This window comes from Acanthaster planci, unplaced genomic scaffold, assembly GCF_054643075.1.
Source record: "Acanthaster planci isolate LZ-2023a unplaced genomic scaffold, COTS_SCS Contig11, whole genome shotgun sequence".
Taxonomy (NCBI): Eukaryota; Metazoa; Echinodermata; class Asteroidea; order Valvatida; family Acanthasteridae; genus Acanthaster; species Acanthaster planci.
Genome location: NW_028257635.1, coordinates 87,678 through 111,294, shown reverse-complemented (window position 1 = coordinate 111,294; position 23,617 = coordinate 87,678). Strand labels below are relative to the sequence as shown.

General features: G+C 40.5%; 2 protein-coding genes across 10 annotated transcripts in view; one reads left to right on the top strand and one right to left on the bottom strand.

The window, feature by feature from the left end:
* LOC110990123 (uncharacterized) overlaps positions 1 to 23,617 on the bottom strand; it is a 184,459-nt gene that overhangs the window by 103,486 nt on the left and 57,356 nt on the right. For all 9 annotated transcript variants that reach the window (XM_087131747.1, XM_087131746.1, XM_087131751.1 and 6 more), the window contains 5 exons: positions 17,209 to 17,322; positions 13,524 to 13,631; positions 4,880 to 4,951; positions 4,695 to 4,745; positions 481 to 1,116 (listed from right to left, as the gene is read on the bottom strand). In XM_087131747.1, the coding sequence (XP_086987873.1) occupies positions 481 to 1,116; positions 4,695 to 4,745; positions 4,880 to 4,951; positions 13,524 to 13,631; positions 17,209 to 17,322 (981 nt within the window). The remainder of the gene's footprint in view (positions 1 to 480; positions 1,117 to 4,694; positions 4,746 to 4,879; positions 4,952 to 13,523; positions 13,632 to 17,208; positions 17,323 to 23,617) is intronic.
* Positions 8,375 to 9,405, top strand: LOC110985394 (uncharacterized). Its single transcript, XM_022246384.2, has one exon. It carries the CDS (start codon positions 8,375 to 8,377, stop codon positions 8,939 to 8,941), a length of 567 nt encoding a protein of 188 aa, XP_022102076.2. The 3' UTR covers positions 8,942 to 9,405.

The following is a 23,617-nucleotide window of genomic DNA, read 5'->3' as shown; positions in this document are numbered from 1 at the left end:
ATCAACCGGTATTGAGACTGGCTGTTAATTCATATCAAACCATAGTGGACAATTACAAATTGACAGTGTAGTAAAAGTCCATCCTTCTGCTTGAAATGATATTTTGTTTCAAGAAATTTATTCCACGACCATACATTTGGAGCCTTCTACTGTTTGGGTCACCTCATACATGTGCATGTTTAATTTTCAGATTTACTCCTTATTTTCTCCTGCATTTCCCTTTCAGCTTGTTTAGTCAGTGGTAAAGCAAGCCTGTTGAATTGCTGGCCTACCAGTTGACTAAGGAAAAAAACCTGTAAAACTGCAGTTAACTTTTTGAGGTGAACCTGGCCAACTTAACACTGTGAAAATGGGCTTAAATTGCAGTTAAACCAAATCCAGGTAATTAAAAGGGAAAATTGTATTTTCACTGTGTTGAAACTCATTGCAACAAGACATGAAACAAGCACAAAAGAAATTTTACACAAGGTTGGGACTTACCATGTTTTCTGAGCTGGCTGGTGTTCCTTGACTGCCTCGAGAGCTTTGCCTGCACCGACTCCCTTGCCTGCTCTGACTCCCTCGCCTGCTTTGACTCCCTCGCCTGCTTTGACTTCCTCAGCTGCCGCGACCCTTTCGCCTGCTCCAACTCCCTCTCCTGCTCCGACTCACTCTCCTGCTCCGACTCACTCTCCTGCTGCGACTTCCTTGCCTGCTTTGACTCCCTCGCCTGCTTTGACTTCCTCAGCTGCCGCGACCCTTTCGCCTGCTCCAACTCCCTCTCCTGCTCCGACTCACTCTCCTGCTCCGACTCACTCTCCTGCTGCGACTTCCTTGCCTGCTTTGACTCCCTCGCCTGCTTTGACTTCCTCAGCTGCCGCGACCCTTTCGCCTGCTCCAACTCCCTCTCCTGCTCCGACTCACTCTCCTGCTCCGACTCACTCTCCTGCTGCGACTTCCTTGCCTGCTTTGACTCCCTCGCCTGCTTTGACTCCCTCGCCTGCTTTGACTCCCTCGCCTGCTTTGACTTCCTCAGCTGCTGTGGCCCCTTCGCCTGCTCCAACTCCCTCTCCTGCTCCAACTCCCTCTCCTGCTCCAACCCGCTTGCCTGCTCCGAATTGATGAATTCATGACCCCCTAAATTTTGAAAAAACGGAAGGGGGGACATCACGTTTTTTTATTCAAGAGCACCTACATTCTGAGAGGGGGAGGGGTTATATTTAATTTTGTTCATGCCCTTGCCCTCCAAATTCTGAAATCAGCTGTCTAGTGTATTTCTATTGAGGACGCACTGATATTTAAAAAAGGGGCAGTTAAATGTGTTTTAATACATCCATTTACAACCCCCAATATTTTTAAAAGGTTGAAAGTTTGAGACCAGTTGGAATTTTATGGATATTTCTATCTACGGACCTGTATTGCTTTGTCAGATCAAATGATTGCAAAACATGTTTACTACAGAGTCTGTAACATGAATAAAGTGGTATTCGTCATTTGAATGAAAGTTTCTGCCAAGATAGGTCGTGTATGGCAATTTGGCTTTACTGTATCATGGGTAAAAAAGCAAGTCTACATGTTAGTCAGGTTCAAAGAATCCTCCATCATGTGGGCTACTCTGATCGTCAAATTAGTGATAAGGCTGGTTGCAGCATGACCTCTGTTCACAATGCCACTTCAAGATTTCAAAGCAATTGCTCATATTCTGACCAAAAAGGCATGATTCTCCATGAAAAACTCCAAGAAGGTCTCACAATAGGAGTTCACCATAGGGTTCACAATAGCAAGATCCAAATCTTAAAGGTCTGGGCATGGCTGGGCTTTTGAAAGACTGGGCCAGGACTTTGCCACAGGACCTTGAATATCAAACAGGGGTCCTATGTATTTTTAGAACACACCTCTTGCTTTTTCTTTGTTCCGATTGGCTAAAACGCTGTCACGTGTGAGTCATTAACATGGGGTATCGCCCGAGATGACATAAAAAAGTGTTATGATCCCTGGACGACGTCAAAATGGATCGATAGTGCAAGCGCGCCCTCTAGCGGTTGCCATTATCATTTACCCAGCTGGCTCAACATGGCGACGGACGTATGGGAAAATGATGAAACGAATTACCCTCGATTTACCCTTCTAACTGAGGAAGAAATTGAAGAGATAATTCTTGGCAAGGACTCGCAAAGGACAAAACAGGTAATTAACTACTCTGTGAACGTTCTGAAGTCGTACTTCGAAACAGTAGACACAACAATCGGCTCTTTTGGAGTGAGATGTGTTGTAAAACACATAAGGACTGCCATAATTTGGTCAATAGTGCACATCTATGCACCCCTCGGGCCTGTGACTGACCAGAAGAGGGTCTTATTTCCCTCAGCCAATCCCTCTGGGTTGCATAGACGTGCGCTACTGACCTCATTGCCAGTCCATATGTGTATACTATTCACAGCCTTCTTAATTCTGAAAATAGGCACCCCATGGTTCTGATCCATGCAGGGCTCCTAAAATATTTTTCAAACGCGGCAAAATGTACCATACTTAGCAGGGTTGTAGTCGAGACCATCACAAGATCGGACACAAGACCAGTCACAAAACCAACACAAGACCGGTCAGAAGACCATTCACAAACAACAAGCACAACAATGAAAATGGAATGAAATTGTTGCAGTTCATTTGAATAGATTGTGACTTGACTTGAGCCTGCTGGTCTCGTGATGGTCTCGCTGGTCTTGTGTCGGTCTTGTATTGGTCTCGACTACAACACTGATACTTTGAGCTATCCACAACTCCTAAACCCCCCCCGGCCCCCCCCAAAAAAGGAGGAAGGCATTTTTTATATCCATTCATATCTCCATAAAATATAAAAAGTGGTCAAATGAATTTCTATTCATATCAACTTAAAATCAGAAAGGGGGATGCATAAATATCCATTCATGGCCCCTTTAGGCGGGCAGCATTTATAACTTGCAACGTGTAATGAACATACATGTACTATTGTTGAAATTGTAAAAATCAGTAGATGGCTTATTTTGAACAAATTATCAATTAAATTGCTTACGACTAATTATATCATTTTTTGTCCATGCCAACGTAAATATTAAGCCACTGTTTCTCTCAACTTTGATGGTACTCCACTCAATCAGGTCAAGACCACTAAATTTCTTGGAGTTTTCATAGATGAAAATTTTACTTGGAATCACCACATTGATATTTTATGTAGTAAAACTTCTAAACATGTTGGGATAAGGAATCGTCTGAAGAAATTTGTACCTGATAATACTCTTCAAACATTGTACAATTCTTTTATTCTTTAATATTTCAAATATGGTTTACTTTCATTTGGGGGATCTTCAACTGCACATGGTTTGAACAAACTGTTTATGTTATAGAAGAAGGCCGTTCAATGCAGGTTACCTTGATCATACCACTCCTTCATTTGTCAAATTTAATATTCTCAAACTGCATGATCTCTACTATCATCAACTGGGTATATTTATGTTCAAATATTTTCACAACATGCTCCCCCAAATTTTTAATCATCTTTTTCGTTTACTTCTACTGTTCAATCGTACGAAACATGTAGTTCATCGAAAGGTAACCTAATTTTGAAAAATAAAAGAACTTTATATTTTAAAAGTAGCCCATTTCAATGTGATGTCATATATTGGAACAAATTAGTGTTGGGTTAAAAGAGTGTACTACTGTGGCTTCATTTTCCAGAAAAATTGAAACAATCAACTATTGGTACGAATATTTAAGAGAGTGCTTTTTAATTTGTTCATCATTACTTAACTATGTTACCGGGTCTTACTTAGCTCCTGTTCTGTTCTGTTCTGTCCTGTCCTTGTCTGTGTGTAGTTGTTTCGTAATTTGTATATTTTCAGGGAACGGAACAAAAGCTCTGCTTAACCTTTTTTCTTTATGTTGGCATCATTTACATGTAATTATGATTGTAATTATAACGTCAAAGAATATTTTGTATGTCAATGTGAAAAAAAAATTGATTTGATTTGAACATTTTCTATCAGATGATTCGCCAAACCAGTGCTGCCAACATTGGGAAATCTGTTTAAGGGCACATTTTCAAGCATGAAGCCCTCACGGCGTGGTATCCAGGGCCCTTTTTAGATGTTCTGTGGTGCAATCTGAAGCATTTTCTGGCCACATTCTTCACACATATTCAGAACTAACAGTCATGATTATAAGTAATAAAGGTTGTTCTTCGCAAGATTCTATCAAACCTGCGTTGGAAATTTTGTCCATGGTCAACTAATCGGTGCAGCCATGACAATTTTTTTTACAAAAGCTATCTGGCATGTGTCTGGTGCTCTTTGTTTAAGGTTACATGTTTTTTTTTTCCAGACATTCAGTTAAAAGTTGTTTAAGAAGGCGTTCATTCTGCAGTCAGCCCGTTTGAGAAAGTTAGCATGCGCATCAGTGAGATAAGGACGACCCTCAAACCTATCTTAAGTTACAATGAGTTGCTATGGATGTGCTGAATGCATCTCATGTTTTGTGAAATCAATTCTAGGTTGAATTGTAACTTTAAGATGAGCTACCCTTCCTAAGACGAGTCTTAGCGCTTTGTGAAATCGACCCCTGATTCTCCTTGGCTCCCCTTTGCCTTGGCTCCACTTGGTCAGAGTAGTGGTCAATTCCAACCATTTCTGGATACGTAATATTGTCATTTTCAGTTGTTTTATCACAATGGGCATGAAACTTACCTGAAATGCCAACAGCTTCCAGTGCAGGACTGTCATCACTGCTGTCAATGTCTGATTCAATACAAAATATAAATGAAACAAATCAGTCATCTGAAAATAGCTAAACTGTTGTTTCACAACCAGCTTGCCACTTCATGAGTTTTTGCAGAAAATGTTTCATTTAGTAATATAAGCATGCACTTTACCTGACTCGTCAACACATTCTGTTGAAGGATAGTATGTGTTATCAGCGTCACCATCACTAATGTCGCTTTCATCTGAGTACATAAAAACACATGAAACTAGAGGCTTACATCTGTTTGAACAGAATTCAAGGCTTTTCCAAGTTTCAATATGATCAATTTCAAAACTTGACCTTTTTTTAAATTCATGTTACATGACATGACAATATTATGATATCACTCCCAGGCATGCACTTTCATAAGGTTTTTATATCTATATCCAGTTTGAACAAAAAAAGGGTATTATAGCCAAGGTGCAGTTTACTACTGTACCTGTATGTTCAAAGGAAAACACAATAGTTGTCCTCGAAGAGTATACACAGGCCTGGACCTTGGGGAAAAAAGGGGCAGGCCACTTTTGCCTTGTCCTCATCAAAATTCCACAGGGCACTAAGGCCAGCTCAAAGGGGCACAAGGCCAATCATTTTGAAACATTTAATTTACTTCTTTTTACATCCAGTGTAAAGTGCATACATGCCAATTTTTTGCGTCATGTTATGAGTATTCAGTTATTGTACACATGTCAGAAGACCCATTATCCCCCAAGAAACTTTTATCGTGCTTTGTCACATTCCCGGTATAAAGTACATTCCCTGTATAAAGTAAATGTATAATGTTCAAGTAATAAATTAAATTATACTAGAACATTTTCCCTTCTACAATAGACCGATACAGTAGTTCCTGCTTGGTCAATCACAGTCGTGACTCCGCGTGCTCAAAGTGCACCACCAGTGTGCGCGCCTATGTCTCCTGTCACTGGTCATCATTTTGGTGATTAACGTTTTGGTGATAAATTATGATCCAAGTGCACAGTTCTGTATCGATCTATAGCATCACAAAGCATTTGTGACACAGCATGCCAAAACAAGACAGAATTGGGCAAAAAGAGGTCAATATTTGAAACAGTAATAAAATATAGACCTTGCACTTTACAATGCTAATTTCATTTTTGAAATTAGATATTCCATGGCAAAGCTACGAAGATTTGAAATAGGACCGTCCAAAACATTTAAAAAGAGATAATCACATTTGAAGGTCTGTAAGCCAGGAGTGTGCACCTCTCGAAGAGTGTTCAAGAAGTACTTCGCTATAAGAATCTCATTTTTAAAAGTTCTACAGAACATTTTAAACATGTGTAGCATCATGAATTTCAAAAAATCTCAAAATCACAAAAACACTCACTTGTGGACATTTTGAGTTGATTTTCCTGATTTTGGCTGGGTGGGTGGGTGGGTGGTTGGGTAGGTAGGTAGGTAGGTAGGTTTTTTTAGCTATTTCACACACTGTAAAATATACCATGAAGCACAGGTCAACATTTCTAAGAATATTAGTAAACCTAAACTCCCTCCATTTCATGATTGAAAGGATGATTTAGATGCATACATTAAGCGTTTTGAAAGGTTTGCCAAGACTGTTGACTGGCATGAACAGCAATAGGCAACAATTCTTAGTATGTTACTGACTGGCAGAGCTTTAGAGCTGTACTCCTGATTACCTCCAGATAAGGCTAGTGACAATCAAAAGTAATGGTTAAAGAAAGCACTTCTTCACCGGCATGATTATACTGAGGAAGGGTTTTGCCTTAAATTTAGGACAGCTGAAAAGGAAGATGGGGAGACCTATAGTTAGTTTGCTAAAGGCATGGCTGGGTATGTCAATAGATAGACCGAGTTAGGCGAGGTGAAAGATTACAAAACCTTGAAAGATTTGGTAGTAACTGAGCAGATGGTGTTAATTTGTCTGAAAGACTCAGTAGTCTTCTTAAGGGAAAGAAAGCAAAAGAGTGTAGGAGAGATGACTACATATGCAAATCAGTATGCCTTAGCCCATCAGAGTACATTTGGTGGTGTTCTTGAAAGACAAAAGACAGGTTACCGAAAACTGCAGCTAGAAACAAAGAGTACCAACTCTAATGCACCTGTAGATCCTAGGACTACCATAGACGGTACACCAAGATGCTTCGTTTGTGGAGGAAAAGGACGCATTGCAAGATTCTGCAGAAATAGGTATAAATCGTCAGGTAGGCCTACATCTCATAAAGATAAAGCTACTGCAATAAAGGTTAGCGAGCAAAGTACATGTGTAGTGAATTCCTGAACAGCTTTAGCGCTGCAGTCCTGCCCTAGCTTTTTTTTTAGAGGTCGGTTAATCCCCCTTTTTGTTCAGACCTGCGGCTTTTATAATTGAATTCAATGGACAGGGTAGGGCTCTTCATTCCAGCAAAGTATTATAAAAGCTTAGTGCATGCAGAATGCACCACACACACACACTCCTTCGCTGTGCAGCCGAGCTTCTACAAGTCACTGGTCCACTACTTCATCTAGCAGCCATTTTCTTAGTTCAACTTGTGTCCAGATGCGGGGATAGGATCTGATTAGGCAGTGTTTTCTCCTTACGGTGACTGTTCCCGCGGAAGGACACATTTCCCTAGTATTCATTACTGTACATATTAAATCTTCACTATTTCGTCGAGTCAAGAAGCGGCCGGAGAAGACCGAGACTCAAGTTTTCCCTTTAGGGATAATTATTTCTATCTTTATTAAATTAGAGACCAAACCTCTAAAACTGGTGACCCTGACGTTTGAATACGTGTACGTTTATTCCCATTTCGTCCATATAAAAAGTTAATAACCGTGTTAATAGATAGATCTTTCTTTAATTCAGTATAACTAGTAATGATTCATTGCTTGTTTGCGGCAGATTCGCGTGGACATAACTTTAACAAGTATTCTATACCGACTGATTTTAAATTTCCAGTTGATTTTGTCACTTACCGCGGTGCTAAAATTTACAACCTTACTGGCCCAGTCATTCGTAAGCTTCATACTTACCCTCAAGAGGACCAGGTCATCATACAAATAGCCGCGGGAATAAATGACCTTACAACTTTTGTTTATGACGAAAACCGTGAGAATCGTGTACTCAAACCATCACATCATAGTGCCGAGAGTTTGTTTTCAGAGCTGCTTACTTTTAAGGAGGCAATTTTAACTGCACGGCCTGAAACCCACGTCGCGTTCGCAACCATTCCACCCATTTCGTTTGCAAAGTTTCAGTCAAGCAAGAAACTCTTAATTCCAATTCTTTCTGAAACTGAGCTTCAAACCTTTCAACGCAAAGCTGACGCAATCTTAGATGATATAAATAATCGAATAATTAAACACAATCTGGTCGAACAGCACAGAGATACTTTACGAACACTGTCTTGGCATAATTCTGTTCGGAAGACTGCAAAGAGAACTCGTCGTGGCAAAACCACAAGAGTTGTAAGAAATCATTTTGCTCATCTGTACGACGGTCTACATGGTGACTCGAAACTAAAACAGCGTTGGTTCATTGAAATGTGTAGATCCTTTGCTTATGACCGCCAACTTAGAAGTAATTCTTCAGTATAAAGAATTAGAGAAATCTTCCACAGTTTGTAAATACTTTGTATATATTATCCTGTTTGTTGGCATGATGGCCACACCACCCGAGGTAGTTGCACCCTTACCTGCGGTGAGTCTTAAATTGCCACCCTTTTGGCCTCATGACCCTACCATATGGTTTGCACAAGTAGAGGTGCAATTCCAAACTCGCCAAATTACAAGTCAAGCAACAAAATTTGCTTATATTGTGTCCTCACTTCAACCGCAGATTGCTCAAGAGGTTAGGGACCTGTTGACAACAGTTGATCAGTACGACAAATTGAAAATGGAACTAATTAAAAGAACATCAGAGTCAGAGCAAAAACGGCTCCATCAACTGTTAATCTCCGAGGAACTTGGTGATAGAAAGCCATCACAGCTTCTTCGCCGTATGAAGCAACTACTAGGAGAAAATACTCTTGAAGAAAGAATCTTAAGACAATTATTTCTCCAACGGTTGCCACAAAATGTGCAACTCATTTTGGCATCCTCTAGTGATACCGTGGACCTAAAGCAGTTGGCAATTATTGCCGATAAAATTTTGGAAGTTGCATCTCCGCCCACTGTAGTAACTTCTACAACAGTAAACGCAGTCTCTTCATCTAAATCACTAGCATAGATGAACTGCAAAGTCAGGTTAGTGAGTTAACGACTCTTGTTCATGAACTGGTCGTGAAAGGTACAAGTAAAGGCAAACGTGACTTTAGCCGGGGGCGTAGTAGAGAGCGCACTAAAAATAAGAGTATCGATGACCGCAGAAGTCCTTCCAAGTCCAAAAGCGTACCGCGTGCTGGTTCCGATTGCTGGTACCATTGGCGATTTGGGGACAAAGCAACCAAATGTGTCAAACCTTGTTCTTATTCTGAGACTAAATCTAAGGCCGAAAATCAGGAAAACTAGAAAGCCAGCAACTAGGGACGGCGAGTTCGACTGGCAAAACAAAAAGTCGTCTATCCTATGTTACAGACAAAATTACTGGTACCAGATTTCTTGTTGATACTGGCGCTGAAGTTAGTGTTATTCCACCAGCCAATAGTGATAAGCGCAACAGTAGTTCGTATACATTACAAGCGGTTAATAAGACCCTCATCACCACTTACGGAGAGAGATCTATGACACTGAATTTCGGATTAAGGCGCGATTTGAAATGGATTTTCATTATCGCCGCTGTACCTGTGCCGATTATTGGCACTGATTTTCTTAGACATTTTTCTCTAGTTGTAGATGTTAAAAACCTCTGATTGATTGATTCACAGACTAATCTCACTGTTAACGGCAATGTAACGTCTGTAAACTCACCAGGCCCAGTATTCGCTATGCCCAACAGTGACAATGCTTACACTTCCTTGCTCAGTCAATATCCAGAAATAACTAGGCCAAATTATAAGGAAAGTTCTATCAAGCACAACGCCACTCATCAAATAAAAACTACTGGACAACCAGTCAATGCTCGACCTAGACGACTAGCAGCAAATAAATTGCCAGCTGCAAAAGCCGAATTTGACCATATGTTGGAATTAGGAATTATTCGCCCATCAGATAGTCAGTGGTCTTCACCATTGCACATGGCGCCCAAAAAATCAGGTGATTGGAGGCCTTGTGGCGATTATCGTGCCTTAAACAATATCACAGTACCTGATAGATACCCTATTCCGCATATCCATGATTTTTCGACGAATTTACATGGTAAGACTATCTTTAGCAAAATTGATCTAGTTAAAGCTTACCATCAAATACCTATTGCACCGGAAGACATTCCTAAAATAGCCATCATGACACCTTTTGGCCTCTTTGAATATATTCGGATGCCCTTTGGTTTAAGGAATGCAGCCCAAACTTTCCAGAGATTCATCGACCAAGTCTTGCATGGTCTTGACTTCGTTTACGCATATATCGATGATTTGCTGATAGCGAGTGATGATGCAGAACAACATGAGCAACATCTAAAGCTACTTTTTGACCGCCTTCGCGAATATGGTGTCGTTGTCAATCCTAGCAAGTGTGAGTTCGGTGTTTCTAGCCTTTAATTTCAAGGCAGATGATGGAGGTACCGTAAGTCAACCATTAGGTGCATGTGTACACGTTAATCCATATGAATATGTTAAATAAGCATGTGGAGGTGAACTTCCTATTGTAAGTGCAGCATGTTCATTTGAAGGGAAAATGCCAATGGTCCAAGGAATTGTTGGAGATCACATAGTAAAAGTATTGAGAGATACTAGTTGTAGTACTGCCGTGGTACAACACAACTTAGTTGAGGAAAGTCAGTTGTTGCTATGTGTTTCCTGTGCGATTTTTCAGTCCAAACTGAGTCGCCATAATTATATTGTGCTGCCATAAAGAGGAACATGATGTCAAACAACTGAAGGTTTCCTCAGAGAGAGAAAGATAGACACAAAGGGCCATAAAGAAGATGGGATTACGGGGAATATTCAAGTTCAAGGACAATCTTCTTTAACCCTAACTCCCCACTGTCTCTCACTAAGTACTGGACCATTTTGCCCGTCACTTTCTTGCATCAACACTGCCCCAATTCCCTTAGCAGAAGCGTCAGTCCTCAATATAGGTCAACTCAGGATTAGGCAAAAGCAAAATTGGTGATGTTACCAATCTTGACTTAAGTATTACAAAAGCATGTTATTGTGCTTCACTCCATTCTACTTGATTAGACTTGCCCTTCTTTACCAAGTCAGATATTGGGGCTGCAACTGCAGAGAGATTTGGAATAAATCTGGAGTAATATCCAACCAAACCCAGAAATGACCGTACTTTTTTTTTGGTTTTTGGTCTCTGAGCTTTCGTGATTGCCTCAAGTCTGGCGGACATTGGCTTCAACACCCCCTCTCCGACAACATGGCCTAAAATTTCCAGTGAAGTGTATGCGATAAAGCATTTACTTGGCCTGACACTTAACCAACTTCACATAAGCGTTCTAAAACTGCCTTTACATCCTTCAAGTGGTTTTCAAATGTGTTTGAAAATATCAAACAATCATCTATGTAATTCACCACATTGTCAACACCCTCTAGCAAAGAATGTATCATACGGGTGAAGACCGCTGGAGCACTGACCATGCCAAACTAGCCTGCACTGGCATGTTCTTGCATACTGTACTTACTACTGCAGACCTATTCAGTGCGAAGTAAATACTTTTGTATCTACTCCTGCAATTTCCAACACCAGCCTTGTCCACATGGATAAAGTATCTCTAGAAATTGGCTGGTATGGTTTCTTGTATGTGATCATACGCCTTGCCTTGCCTATCTCTGTTCGCTTCAGATACTCTTTCAGGTAGGTAACTATGCACAATCTCCTATCTGGTGCATAGGCAGGAATTTCCACTGTTCTCCTGTTGGCTCCAGAACGTCTTTTTCGATTGCAAAAAAAGCCAATAATTGGCAACTTCATTGAATCCTCGTCACTCATTCTATAAAGGTAGGCCTACATGAAACTAAGTAAATGGAAATAAATCTGTAACTGCATTTCTGACTTTGATGAAAACTTGTTTTCACTGTCATAGACTCTGTAAACATGGTAAAGAAACATACAATATGGTCAGTCGGTCAGGATAATTTTTCCTCACCAACAAAACAATTATTCATAATTCTCAAAAGTAAACTTTGATAATTGAAAAATTTGTGAAGATCATCCACGCAGCCACATGCTCAACATTCGCGATTCATAACGCTGATCCAAAGCAATGGGCACCAATCTCCACAGCCGCACTGTCGGCACTGGCCGTTAATCGTGCCGCACACACCTCACAGTTCCTCTGTTGTATCAGAGTAAGCATTGTGCGGTATGCGTGTAGCGGACATGCAACAAAACCATGTGCCATGGCCAAATATTTTGCAAAAAAACAACAACATTGACTCAATCACAGTGGTGGGAACAAGTGAATACACAGTGATGGCACTGGCTAGCTGCACTGGATTACACATGGCCCATGCTATCACTGGTAGCCTGAGTCAAATTCCCATACACTTTCATTTATGCGACATGTGTGAGAAGCTGAAGCGTCAGATGGAGCCCAGGTAACAAACATGTAAGAATTGCGGAGCAAGGCTAGTAATAAATGGACAATTCGTTTGTTCAGTTTTTGAAAATTTATAAAGAGCCAATTTTCTTTTGCCCCAAAATTTCAGAAATCCAGTTTTTCTAAACTGTACTAATCCAGTTTTTTTCTAAACATTTTAAAACTTGGAATAAATACGATAAAATCGTACTGGTTGGCAGGTCCGTCTTACGCCCTGTGGGCAGCGCTGAACTGTCCAGCAGCCTGCCCAATAGTCCGTCCCAGCTGTCATTGGTGCTCAGCACTACGCCGGGCAGACATGGGTGGCTCGGGCTGACCTGATTTTGGGGAGGGTACACTGAGAGCCGTGGTGATAGATTTCGAACCATGCTTGGCCTAAGCATCCTCATTAGGCTTACCCCTGGCACAGGAATTCTGTTTTGGGCCCATATAGGCAACCTTGCAAGGGGGAGCAAAATGGGTGTTCCTTCAGGATCGGGCAGCGAAGGAGACCGAGGTGACCCTGACCAGCCGGCAGAACTGCCAACTCCCACAGCCGGCAGTGGTTGCGGGTGCTGTTACATAGACTGTAGATGAGCCACCATTGGCCCAACTGAGTCTCCCGGGAACTTGGTCTGTCCTGGAAGAGAGCCGCTCTCACCAGTTATTGACAGACCAGTTCTCCCCAAAACCTTCCATTTATCCAAATGATGACATAGAAGAACATGGAGATGAGGACAACTCTACATAATTTTTTTTACAAGCAATTCTCTTACTTGAAATTATTTTCAGCAAAAACAGGCAGAAAAGCATCGCGAAATACGAAGCTTATTTTATACATATCCAACCCAACCTGCCCCTAAGAGAAAACAGGATGCTCACGAGGCATGCACACCGTGGGGCACTATGAGTACAACACAGAGAGGGCTCTTGTGTCAAAACTCTTGGCAAAAATACCTGTGGGTCTAAAAAATTATGCATATGTAGACTGCTCTACAGATAAGTTGAGTGAAGTAGACTTCAGTTTCTTGTGGCACATGGAGGCACATTCTGAAAATTTTGTAAAGCCCTCAAAACACAAACGGTTTCTTTTGCATGATTAATGTCAATTCATGTTCAGAACCAAGTAATTACTGAAATATTTATATCTCATTCTAAGGGAAATAGAAACATTTCATCAACTTACCTTCAATTATTTCATAGGTATCTAGTGGTTCCTTTTTGTAGTGCGACAATGAATCTATCAACCAGAAAGCTGATATGACTGTATTGTGTCTGACTACTTTCTTCACATCTGCAAAGAAATCAAAGGCACTATTTTCCATTTTGATGACACGCTGGCAGCAATGTTTCTTGGAAAATGAAAACTTATTTAAGATGATTTACATATTTCACACAACAGCCTCTCATCTCAGGCTGAACTCAACTCAGTGGATTCAGCATCTGAGTTTAGGAAGCATTGCGGCACGTCGTAACTCGAGTTACAAGACCTCACACATCATAACTTGTGAGGCATCGTGCCAACCATTTGCCAAAGGAATTTTTCGGGGTTTAGCTGATCCCAATTCCAATTGAGAACAGCTCTTGCTTTTCTAAAAGTTTTTTTCCCCTTTTTATCCTTTTTCTTTTTCCACTTTTTCATTCTACAAGGCATTTTGGCAATTATTTTACATCCGATCAATTTCAAACTTCGCATACTCTTTAACCATCATCTGAAGATGTATGCTGAAACTTTTTGTAATCGTGACGTCATCAGGGGTCACGTGACCTCAATTCAAAAGTTCATTCTTTAAACTCTAATAACTGTTGAACTACTGAACCGATTGATTTCAAATTTTGTATGTATACAGTCAGGGATGTGTTATAGATGAAATTTGACACCTTGACCTCATGTGACCTCTACTTCCGGTTTTACCGGAAGTTGTAATTTAAAAGAAAAATCGTCATATCTCATAAACTACAGTTTCGATTGGGTTGATAATGTACAGTATTCAAAAGGTCTATGGACAGATATTTACAATGCGTTATTATGAAATTGTACTTTATTGTTTGCCAGTTATAACGTCATCAATATCAATTCTTTACAGTCTAATAACTAGTAAACTATTGAACCCACTGAACTCAAATTTCATATGTACATAGTCAGGGATGTGTTATAGATGAAAATTGACACCTTGACCTCATGTGACGTTTACTCACGGTTTGACCGGAAGTTGTATTTTAAAAGAAAAATCATCATATCTCATGAACTATAGTTCCAATCGGGTTGAAAATTTAAAACATTCAAAAGGTCTATGGACAGATATTAATAATGCATTATTATCAAATTGTACTTTATTGTTTTCCAGTTATGACGTCATAAATATTCATTCTTTACAGTCTAATAACTAGTAAACTATTGGACCGATTGAACTCAAATTTTATATGTACATAGTCAGGAATGTGTTATAAATGACATTTGATAGGTTGACCTCATGTGACCTCTACTTCATAGCCAATTGAATTGTATTTTTTTACCACATTATCATACATCATGCATAAATTTTGCAGCTGATGGGGTTCATAGTTTATGAAGAGTGAAAGGTTTGCTTTTATTGCACAGACCACTTTCAGAATTACGTTCAGTGCAATCAATTTCAAACTTTGGTTAGTGATTGACCATCATTGAAGACAATAAAAAAAAATTGGGAACAGCTGTACGGTTGTTTACATTACAACCACATTCCTCTAGTTTTTCTTTTTTAAGTCATAGGGTATCTTCAGGGGGCAAACACCACCAGAAAATTCAAAACCAACGTTATTTTAACTCAAGTGTTTTATTCAATTAGTCTTGAACACATCAAGTGTTCACCACCAGTTCTTCTCAGAACCTCACCCTCATAGAGGAGAATTTTCCTTCTTGTACATGGTGTAACTTCAAGCCTTGCCTAATGTAGTACTTTCCACTATGCATACATGTACATGCAGAGCTGCCAACATTGCAATCTATAAATGCAGAAGATTCCTGCACAGCGTAGCGAGCAGAGCCAGCAAAGCTCTAGCGGGTCATGGGGTTCTGGGGACAACGCACCAGGATGATCCTGGATTTTAGCATTTCTGGACAATTGAAAAGGCCACGGCCAAGGCTACCCAACCCCATTTTGTTTAGAGAACATAAAGTAAACCTGTATGTCTTGCGAAGTACAAAAGTATAATACACAATGGCAGGTTTCTAGCCAGGGTAAAATTATAGGGGGGCATTTGGCATGCAAATACTACTACTACAAGCGCGTGCCAAGCGTGAAGCCTTTCGGCCTGGGGTCCGGGGCCTGCTTAAGGGCTCTGGAAATTTTTGCATTCTAGATGCAATTTCTGGCCCCTTTGCACTTAGTTTTTTTGGTTGGCAGTTTTTTTCAAAAATATATAAGCCATTAACTGCATTTAAAAATTTCATTATCGGGCCTACCTGTGGTGAAATAACTTAGAACAAAACCTAGGCCTATGTTAGTATCTTCTGCCTGTGCTGAAAACATCAAGTGTTGACTTCAAATAATTTGTAGGTTGTTCCAATGATTCCCAGACAGGGACAGGTGATACTGAGAAATTGTCAAATTTTGTCAAACAGCACATCATCAAATAAACAAACTTTGGCAATTCTACACACTGAATTCGAGTTTCAGCACTGCATAGTCTTCGCAACTTTAAAACCAAACCATGCCGAGTTAAAATGAAAGCCTAAACAGAATACAAATATTAGCAAAAACATGCTCCACAACAAAGCTATAAGAAAAACACAGGTTATAACCATTTTTCATACCATTTAGGGTCAACAATGGAAAATTGAAGTTGAGAAATGACCAGGAATTGCTGCCGGATGGACCGCAAGCGCAAGCATGATATGGCCTAATAAAAAGTGCAACCGTACTGTACCACGCGCTGGCCCGCGGCATGCATTTCTCGACCGACCGGTGATTGCCCAAAAAAGGATCACATCGAGCGCTGGCCGCCCGGGTCTTCAGGAGGGCCCCAAAGTCTTGTTTTGTGGCAAAAGTTGATGAGTGGTTTTGTCATATAAAGGAAGAAGTCCTTAATTCTCAGCGAAACCTAAAAGCTAGCAGTCAACACGATGTAGACATTCTGGACTTGGTCTGTACTATTTATTTTGTAAGGGGTGATTTATCTCTCTGTTTTGAGTTTTACGTCGTTTCTTGAATACTTTACGGAAATAAAATTGTAATGGGACGTAGAAACAAAGAATATTAACTAAACAAGTATTTTGAATTCCAAAAAACTATTCAATGTCTTGCTTTTGTTTTAAATAGCAAAAATGTTAGGAATTTTTATTCCAAAGAATGTACATCCCATATTACCACAATTAGTGTGATCTCACTGCGAACGTGGCACCGGGCGTACTTGTGCACAGTGCTGAACTACATGTACGGAGCTATTAAGTGACTGCCTATGCATTTGCATGCTGAATACGGAGTGCGTACGTACGGTGGGTTGGACAGTCCCATACATGTATACCATTTGTTTCAAAGCTCTGTGCCGCATACTTGAAGGTACACAACACGACTATCACCAACAAATTTTTACAATGACGGTTTTTTACTCAGTCTGTCTTTTTTTTTTAGCCAGATAGCTTCGAATTTGGAAGATTGCATCCATTTTGCGGAATGATGGAAGATTACTGTAAAAAAACGGAAGTCTTCTGCAAAATGCGGAAGAGTTGGCAGCTCCGATACATGTAGCTTCAAGTCTTATCTGCCAGAAAATTCATTTCCAGAAAATGGTACACGTAAGAAAAATGAAGGGGGAGGCAAAGTGGGCAAAGGGAAAATACTACCCCCCCTTGTGGCGTCACCACTGATAGCAGTTGACGTTTATCAAACCTTTTGGAAGAGAAGAGAATGGCGATTGATCCTTCAATATTATTGTTGCCTTGTCAATCTGGTCAAGTTCAACCATATCAGCTCCCAGTTTCTTCAGTATCCACCTCATATCATCTGTTTGAAGAAAGAAATTTAGGAAGTTTTAATTCTCAAAACTTCTTCCTTTTTCTATTTATAACTGCTTTAATAGGTTGTTTATTTCTCCTGTTGTTTTCACCATCATGAATTTAACATTGACAAAAATCACCAAGGCAAGGTTTCCATGTTCATGTGTACCAGTGATGAATTCCTTCAAGGGTATCACACACTTGTTTGGGATGTTTTTGCAAATGTTATTTCTTGTATTCTTCCAATCTTGACATTAATCTGTACTAGATGCTTAGTACAATTTTTCGCCTCAGAAATGCTTTTCATGGATGACTCCGGTGAGACTTAAAACCACTTGTTGCAGACACCTACAACCACCAATATAATACTTGCATAGTTGTCCAACTAAAAGTGGTCAGTGAAGTGCATGTTTTAGGGCTACATGTATGTGTACATGTATGCACATCATTCTCCAAATTATGAACATCTGTCGTTAAAAAAAATTATCACTTTACAATCTCACATGACTCATTCCAACAGCATTTTAATGATAATACAGTTACAATAAAGTGCATTTATAAAGCGTGTTTTTCCTAAGGTTGGAATGCGCTACTCCAGAAAGCAAGAAAACAAAACATGGTGAGGAATACCTAAATGAAGTTCACTTAATCAGAAAACAGATATGATTTTAGTTCACACTTAAACTGATGGATGGATTTGCAATGATGAATATTGAGAGGGAGTGAATTCCAGCATCTAGGCCAAGCTACAGAGAAAGCTTTGTCACTTGCACGTTTGAATGTGCAAGGTACTTTTAAGTGGTGCTGTGAGCAGAGGCCACTATGGTTAGGGGTGCTGAGGTCTAGCACATCTGTAACGTACAGTACTTCGGATGTTTATTTGATGCCTTGTATACATTCATTGCTGTCTTGTAGATGATGCGTTTGTGAACAGGTAACCAGTGTATTTGTTGAAGAAATGGTGATGCATAACAGTGTTTGGGTTGAGTGGGAATGATAAAGCAGCCTGACATTGTTTCATCCCACTGAGGGGAGAGTTACAATATGCTAGTCATGACAAGACTAAAGCTCTCACTGCAGCGTGACACGTGTCAGAGTCGATGTACATGTATTTGCAAATTCGTGATATGTTTCTTAGGTGAAAGTTGATTGATTAGAATATAAAACTGTCGCTGTCGGGATAACCATTTTATAAAGTTTTTCCCAATATTTCTTTCTTGCTGGAGATGCCGCTTTTGACGTTTACTACCCTATTGTGTCCTGGTCCTTGCAGCCGGGGGGGGGGTTAATTCAGGAATTCCATACTCTATGCTGGGCAACGTAAATCAGGAAAATATACTCCAAATCAATGTTAAACTTGCACTTTGTGTAGACTCTTCTCGGCATTTTCTAGTGTACGTTAAGGGTAATATGTACGCGCTCCGGGGAAGCCTGGGCGCCCACGCCCCGCGCACCATGTGCCCTGCACCACACGCAGGAACGTTTCAGCTGGCTGGACGCATACGATAAATTCGGGCGCGTGTCACCCTGTGCTGGCTGGCGCGGCACGGGGCGCAGGCGTCCTCCGCAAGGTGCGTGTACATTCCTTTCACAACAAGTTGATCTCCATGTACACGTTATTACTGGTAACGTACACTAGAAATTGCTGAGAAGAATCTACACAAAGTACAAGTTTAACTTTGGTTTAGTACACTTTCCTAATTTACGCCGCCTAGCATAAAATATGGAATTCCTGACCCCCGCCCGGCTGCATAGACCAGGACACAATAGGGTACTTAACATCAAAAGTGACTTCTTCAACAAGGTAAAAATATTGGAAAAAATGTTTTAAAAAATGGTTCTCCCTGTGTTGACTTCAGGACGTTAGTCGTAGTGCAATGAAGGCGTCGTCCAACCTGGGCTAAGGTTTCACCCTGTTAAGCCATGTTCACACTGGACTTAAAATTGTCAAAAGGTACTTAACATTCCACAGTGGTAATCTTCCGTGTGTCCAAATGTTGCATTCAGGGCTCGTGGAAAGTCCAGGCCCCACGTAAAGTTTGCCCGGGGCATATCCTCCCAAAATCTAATGACGGCGTCCTGTGATTGACCTCTGACACAAATTTACCCACAATCCATCGGATGTGGTTGTGTACAGCACGCCAAACTTAGTGTGCCCCGGCCGCAGCACAGAACAAGCTTTCTTTGCGTTAACGTTCAGTGTCTATTCCTCTGTCTCATCGTTTGCTAGAATTCGCCACACGAATTCACTCTTTACGAGTCCATCGCGCATTGTCTTTTTGGTGGGTTTGTAAGCAGTGTGATCGGCAGTAGAATTTATCTTCCGCCATTTGCATTCTGCTTGTCAGCGTGCATGTTTTGCGTTGTCTACTGAGCCATTATACAGGGACAACTTTGGCTTACAGTGTCAGAGTTTCTTTGTGGTTATCCAAGGTGCGTGTGAATTAAGGGCATCAATGACAAATTTGTCAATATTGCGGCCATCATAGTGAACATCCTTAAGTTGGGTGGACAGATCGTCTGCCAGTGCTTCTTGGTTGATATTACGGAAGTTAGGTGTACGGCATAATGTCGACATTTTTGAAAGTTCGGGCTTGCTTGGAGCGTGCCTGAGATGACACCATGGTCAGATATGCCGTTCATGTCAACACTGTATGAAGTAAGCAGTCCATCTTCATCACTTCTTGTGATGAGCCAGTCTTGGGTGTGACCGTGTGTCTGAGTTGGTTTGGACACGTTGTACAAGCCCATAAGCATAAAGCAATGATCACACATGGGCTACTTCCTGTTTTTCTGGGCAGTCAAAGTGGATATTAAATTCATCAACAAATGAATAGTTTTCCAGGGAGGACATTTGCAACCTCGAGCAATTGTCAAAGTTGACCAGGAATGAGGATGTCTTCAACTGATTTTTGTCAGAGGGTGGTGGTCGGTGTATGATAACATAGTAAATGCTCCTCTTGCTGTCTGAGATGACTGAATATTCAAACGTGCTGACGTCAAACATTACAGGGATAGTTCTAAAATTCAATTGTGACTGGCAGACTGTGGCAATGTCCCGTGTCGATCTGCAAGATGAGGGATATTAAAGAACGTGTAGCCAGTTGGAGTAACTTCATTGACCTGATCATCCACACCAAGCCATGTTTCTGTTAGGAACATGATGTCAATGTCATTGGAGAGTACGTAATCACATACAAGCAATGATTTATTGCACACAGAGTGTGTGTTCCATAGAGGAACATGTAGAACATTGGTGACATGTGTTGCTTTACATTGAGATTTATGATTAATTACATGACATCTAGCATGCCAACCTCAAAAAAGGACTCCTCCAAGTTCTTCAAGCGGTATGTTTCAGGGGCAGAAAGTTGGTTGAATGGTGTCCAGGTGCAAGAGAGACAGATGTGGTATGTTGGGAGCCTTGGGAAAAGCCTGGGTCAGACATGTTGCAGTTGGTGGCAACACTCCTACTCACTCGGTTGCTCCAGGACAAGGTCAGGGGGACATAATAAATCTACCAGACTTACAGTCAGGAATAAATAACCAGCATCGTAAAATTTCTCAATCAAACCTGAGTGATCAGGTCCAAGATACTTCCAAAGATGATGACAATTAGTGGTATATAACTGCAGAAAATAAGCACTTTTCTGGAACAGTTTTTGTTGGGATGGCAGCAGCTAATACATTGCCCTCAAGATGTTAAAAGGCCATAACAAACAAGGCAATGTATCTCTGTCCTGCAGTTGAATATTGAGGGCCGCACAAAAGCCAAAGTCAATGTCATTGAACATCTCCTGCATATACAAAGTTAAATTTCTCCTCCAAGAGACACACATTTCGGACAGCTCTAGAAGACAGAAGATCCCTGGTTTTACCTCATCTGCACATACTGCAAGCAGCATCTATGGGATTGCCACCTTTGTCAGGAACACAGCTAAATGTTCACCTTTAGGTACTTCCTCCACCTAACCACAATATGGAATAGACAGCCACCCAATTCGAGGGGACTATTATTGTGAATGTTTAAAAGCCACCGACATCCCAACTCCCTGTTTTCGATGCTCTTTGACTTTAAACAGCCATAATACCACTTGGGGATGCAGGGCCACTAATTCAAATGGCAGTGCATTGGAGGACTGGTCATCAACAGCTGGTTTGCTTCTGCTTTTCTATCCAAACAGCTAGACAGCTTCCTTTCAGGTAGATGGAATACCACCTCAAATCCTGACCTTGTTATTGCTAACCTGAGAGGCCCGCCCCACACCGAATAGTTCTGGACCCCTTTCCAAAGTCCCAACACAGACCTTTTCTGATCCACCAATACTTCATGTCAGAGGTGGGAGTATATCGACGATCTTAGCCTAGGGGATATAATCAAGCCTAATAGCACATCATTATTAACCTAACAGTCCTAATTCCTCCAAATCCTCATGCTGGTTTTGGAAAATTTTGGAGGAATCGTGCAATCAGGCAGAAGTTGAACTAACATCAGGGAGAATTTTCAATTTTACATTCAGCACAATAGAGAAAAAGTTCCATAGTCATTTGGAGTGGTAAATCAAAACGTAGAAAGATGTGTATATTTTAAGGAAACTTTCTGCAGAATCATGGGAGAGTTGGCAGCTCTGGAATAAGGATGAACGGTGATTGAACGAAAGGATAATTTTGGCAGCGGATTCAGGATGAACGGTGATTGAACCAATGAGGATTCTGCAAGATTCAGGATGAATGGTACATGTAAATGATGGAAAGAAGGATTTCAGAGAAATCAGGATGAATGGTGTTTAAACAAAACAGGATTTTGGAGAACTTGTGTGTGGGTTGGTGGAGTGTACATACACTGCATTTTACATATTTAGAGTTACTGGTAAGGTTGTACTGGTACTCAATTTGCAGTACTTATGAGGGCATGTAATAGCAGCTAGTACTAATTGCACAGTGGTAGTGCCTATACACATGTACATGAATGTACACTTATGTATGCTCTGGTTTTACCGATCGAGGATTGAACTACATGTACGATGGAGAACAATAGTGTGTGAGCCGAAACAAAGAATCCTCAAAAGATGGTTTCCTTTGTTTGCGCTTGCCATCTAAAGACGGCTGCACGCTAAGTTAATGGGGTTAAGTTACAGTACAGGAACAAAAGAAAGCACAATAGGTTGTCCTCGAAAGTAGAAAAAACAACATACATGCTCTGGTACACTACATAGGCCCTATTGGTCACACATTACTTTTTTGAAGGCAAGGATTATTATTACTTAAATATGACTGTATCAGATGATTATATGAGCCATCCTCCTCCCTTCCCATCCTCTTTCACGCACAATAATTGTACTGGTAGAAGCATTTTGGAGGATTTTGTAGGTGGGCACCACTTGTTTTCATATAAGTGCAAAATTTTGGAGGATTTTGGAAGATTTTGGATGAAGGCTATTTTTGGGGTATACTCAGGTTGCAGGATTTTAAAAGATTCAGGATGGTGCCTGGCAAAAAGATCTAGGGGGCTAGGGTTAATGCAAAATAATCTAAATTAACAGCATTGTTGGTCACAAAAAAAAACTTACTCTTAAACCTTTTAAGTGTTAGGCCATGCAGTTTAGTTCTATGAAAACATCTCCTCCACTCCCTCCTTGGTAAATGGTGGTACTATTTTAGAAGTTGTAACCGAGACAAAATTGTACTTGAATATGTGGCTCCCAAATGGCATTCAAATCTTCTACACAAGTTGTCAACCTCGATCGAGTCAGTACAAAAACGAGCATGTAAATTATTTTTTGGGGGGGGTTCCAGATATTGTGATTCTGATAAGGCATTATTAGAATGTAACATATCAAACTTAACCTGCGGGAGAGAGGAACTCTTCGTTTGCCAAATCCTGTATGAATTCAGAGCGTCTTAGTTGTTGGTTTCAAAGCAATAAAAGTATTCATAGCATGTCCCTGAGAAATAAAAGATCTTTGCAAGAAATAAAAGCCAGGCTTAAGAGATATAATAAAAGTAATATAATAATAATGTAATACCACATTTGACAAGGCCTCTAAAAAAGTACAATTATGCCTAAAGGTTAGGAATAGAATATAGAATTTAACATGTCTTTGTGTAATTTGTGGAGTCCCTTTCGTGGAATGAAAATGTTTTGTAATTCACATGACTATTTTGTTTCCTTTGTTCTGTTCCCTTTCTTATGCTAATACTATGAGGGATTTTAAATGTTTAAATAGGTTTTGGATTTGGTGAAATTGTATATAATTTTCAGCTTTTTTAAATTGTGTCTTTATGTTTTTAATAATTGTACG

Excerpts from the sequence above, each read along its gene's own strand:
- LOC110985394 (XM_022246384.2), top strand. The coding sequence starts at position 8,375 with ATGGCCACACCACCCGAGGTAGTTGCACCCTTACCTGCGGTGAGTCTT.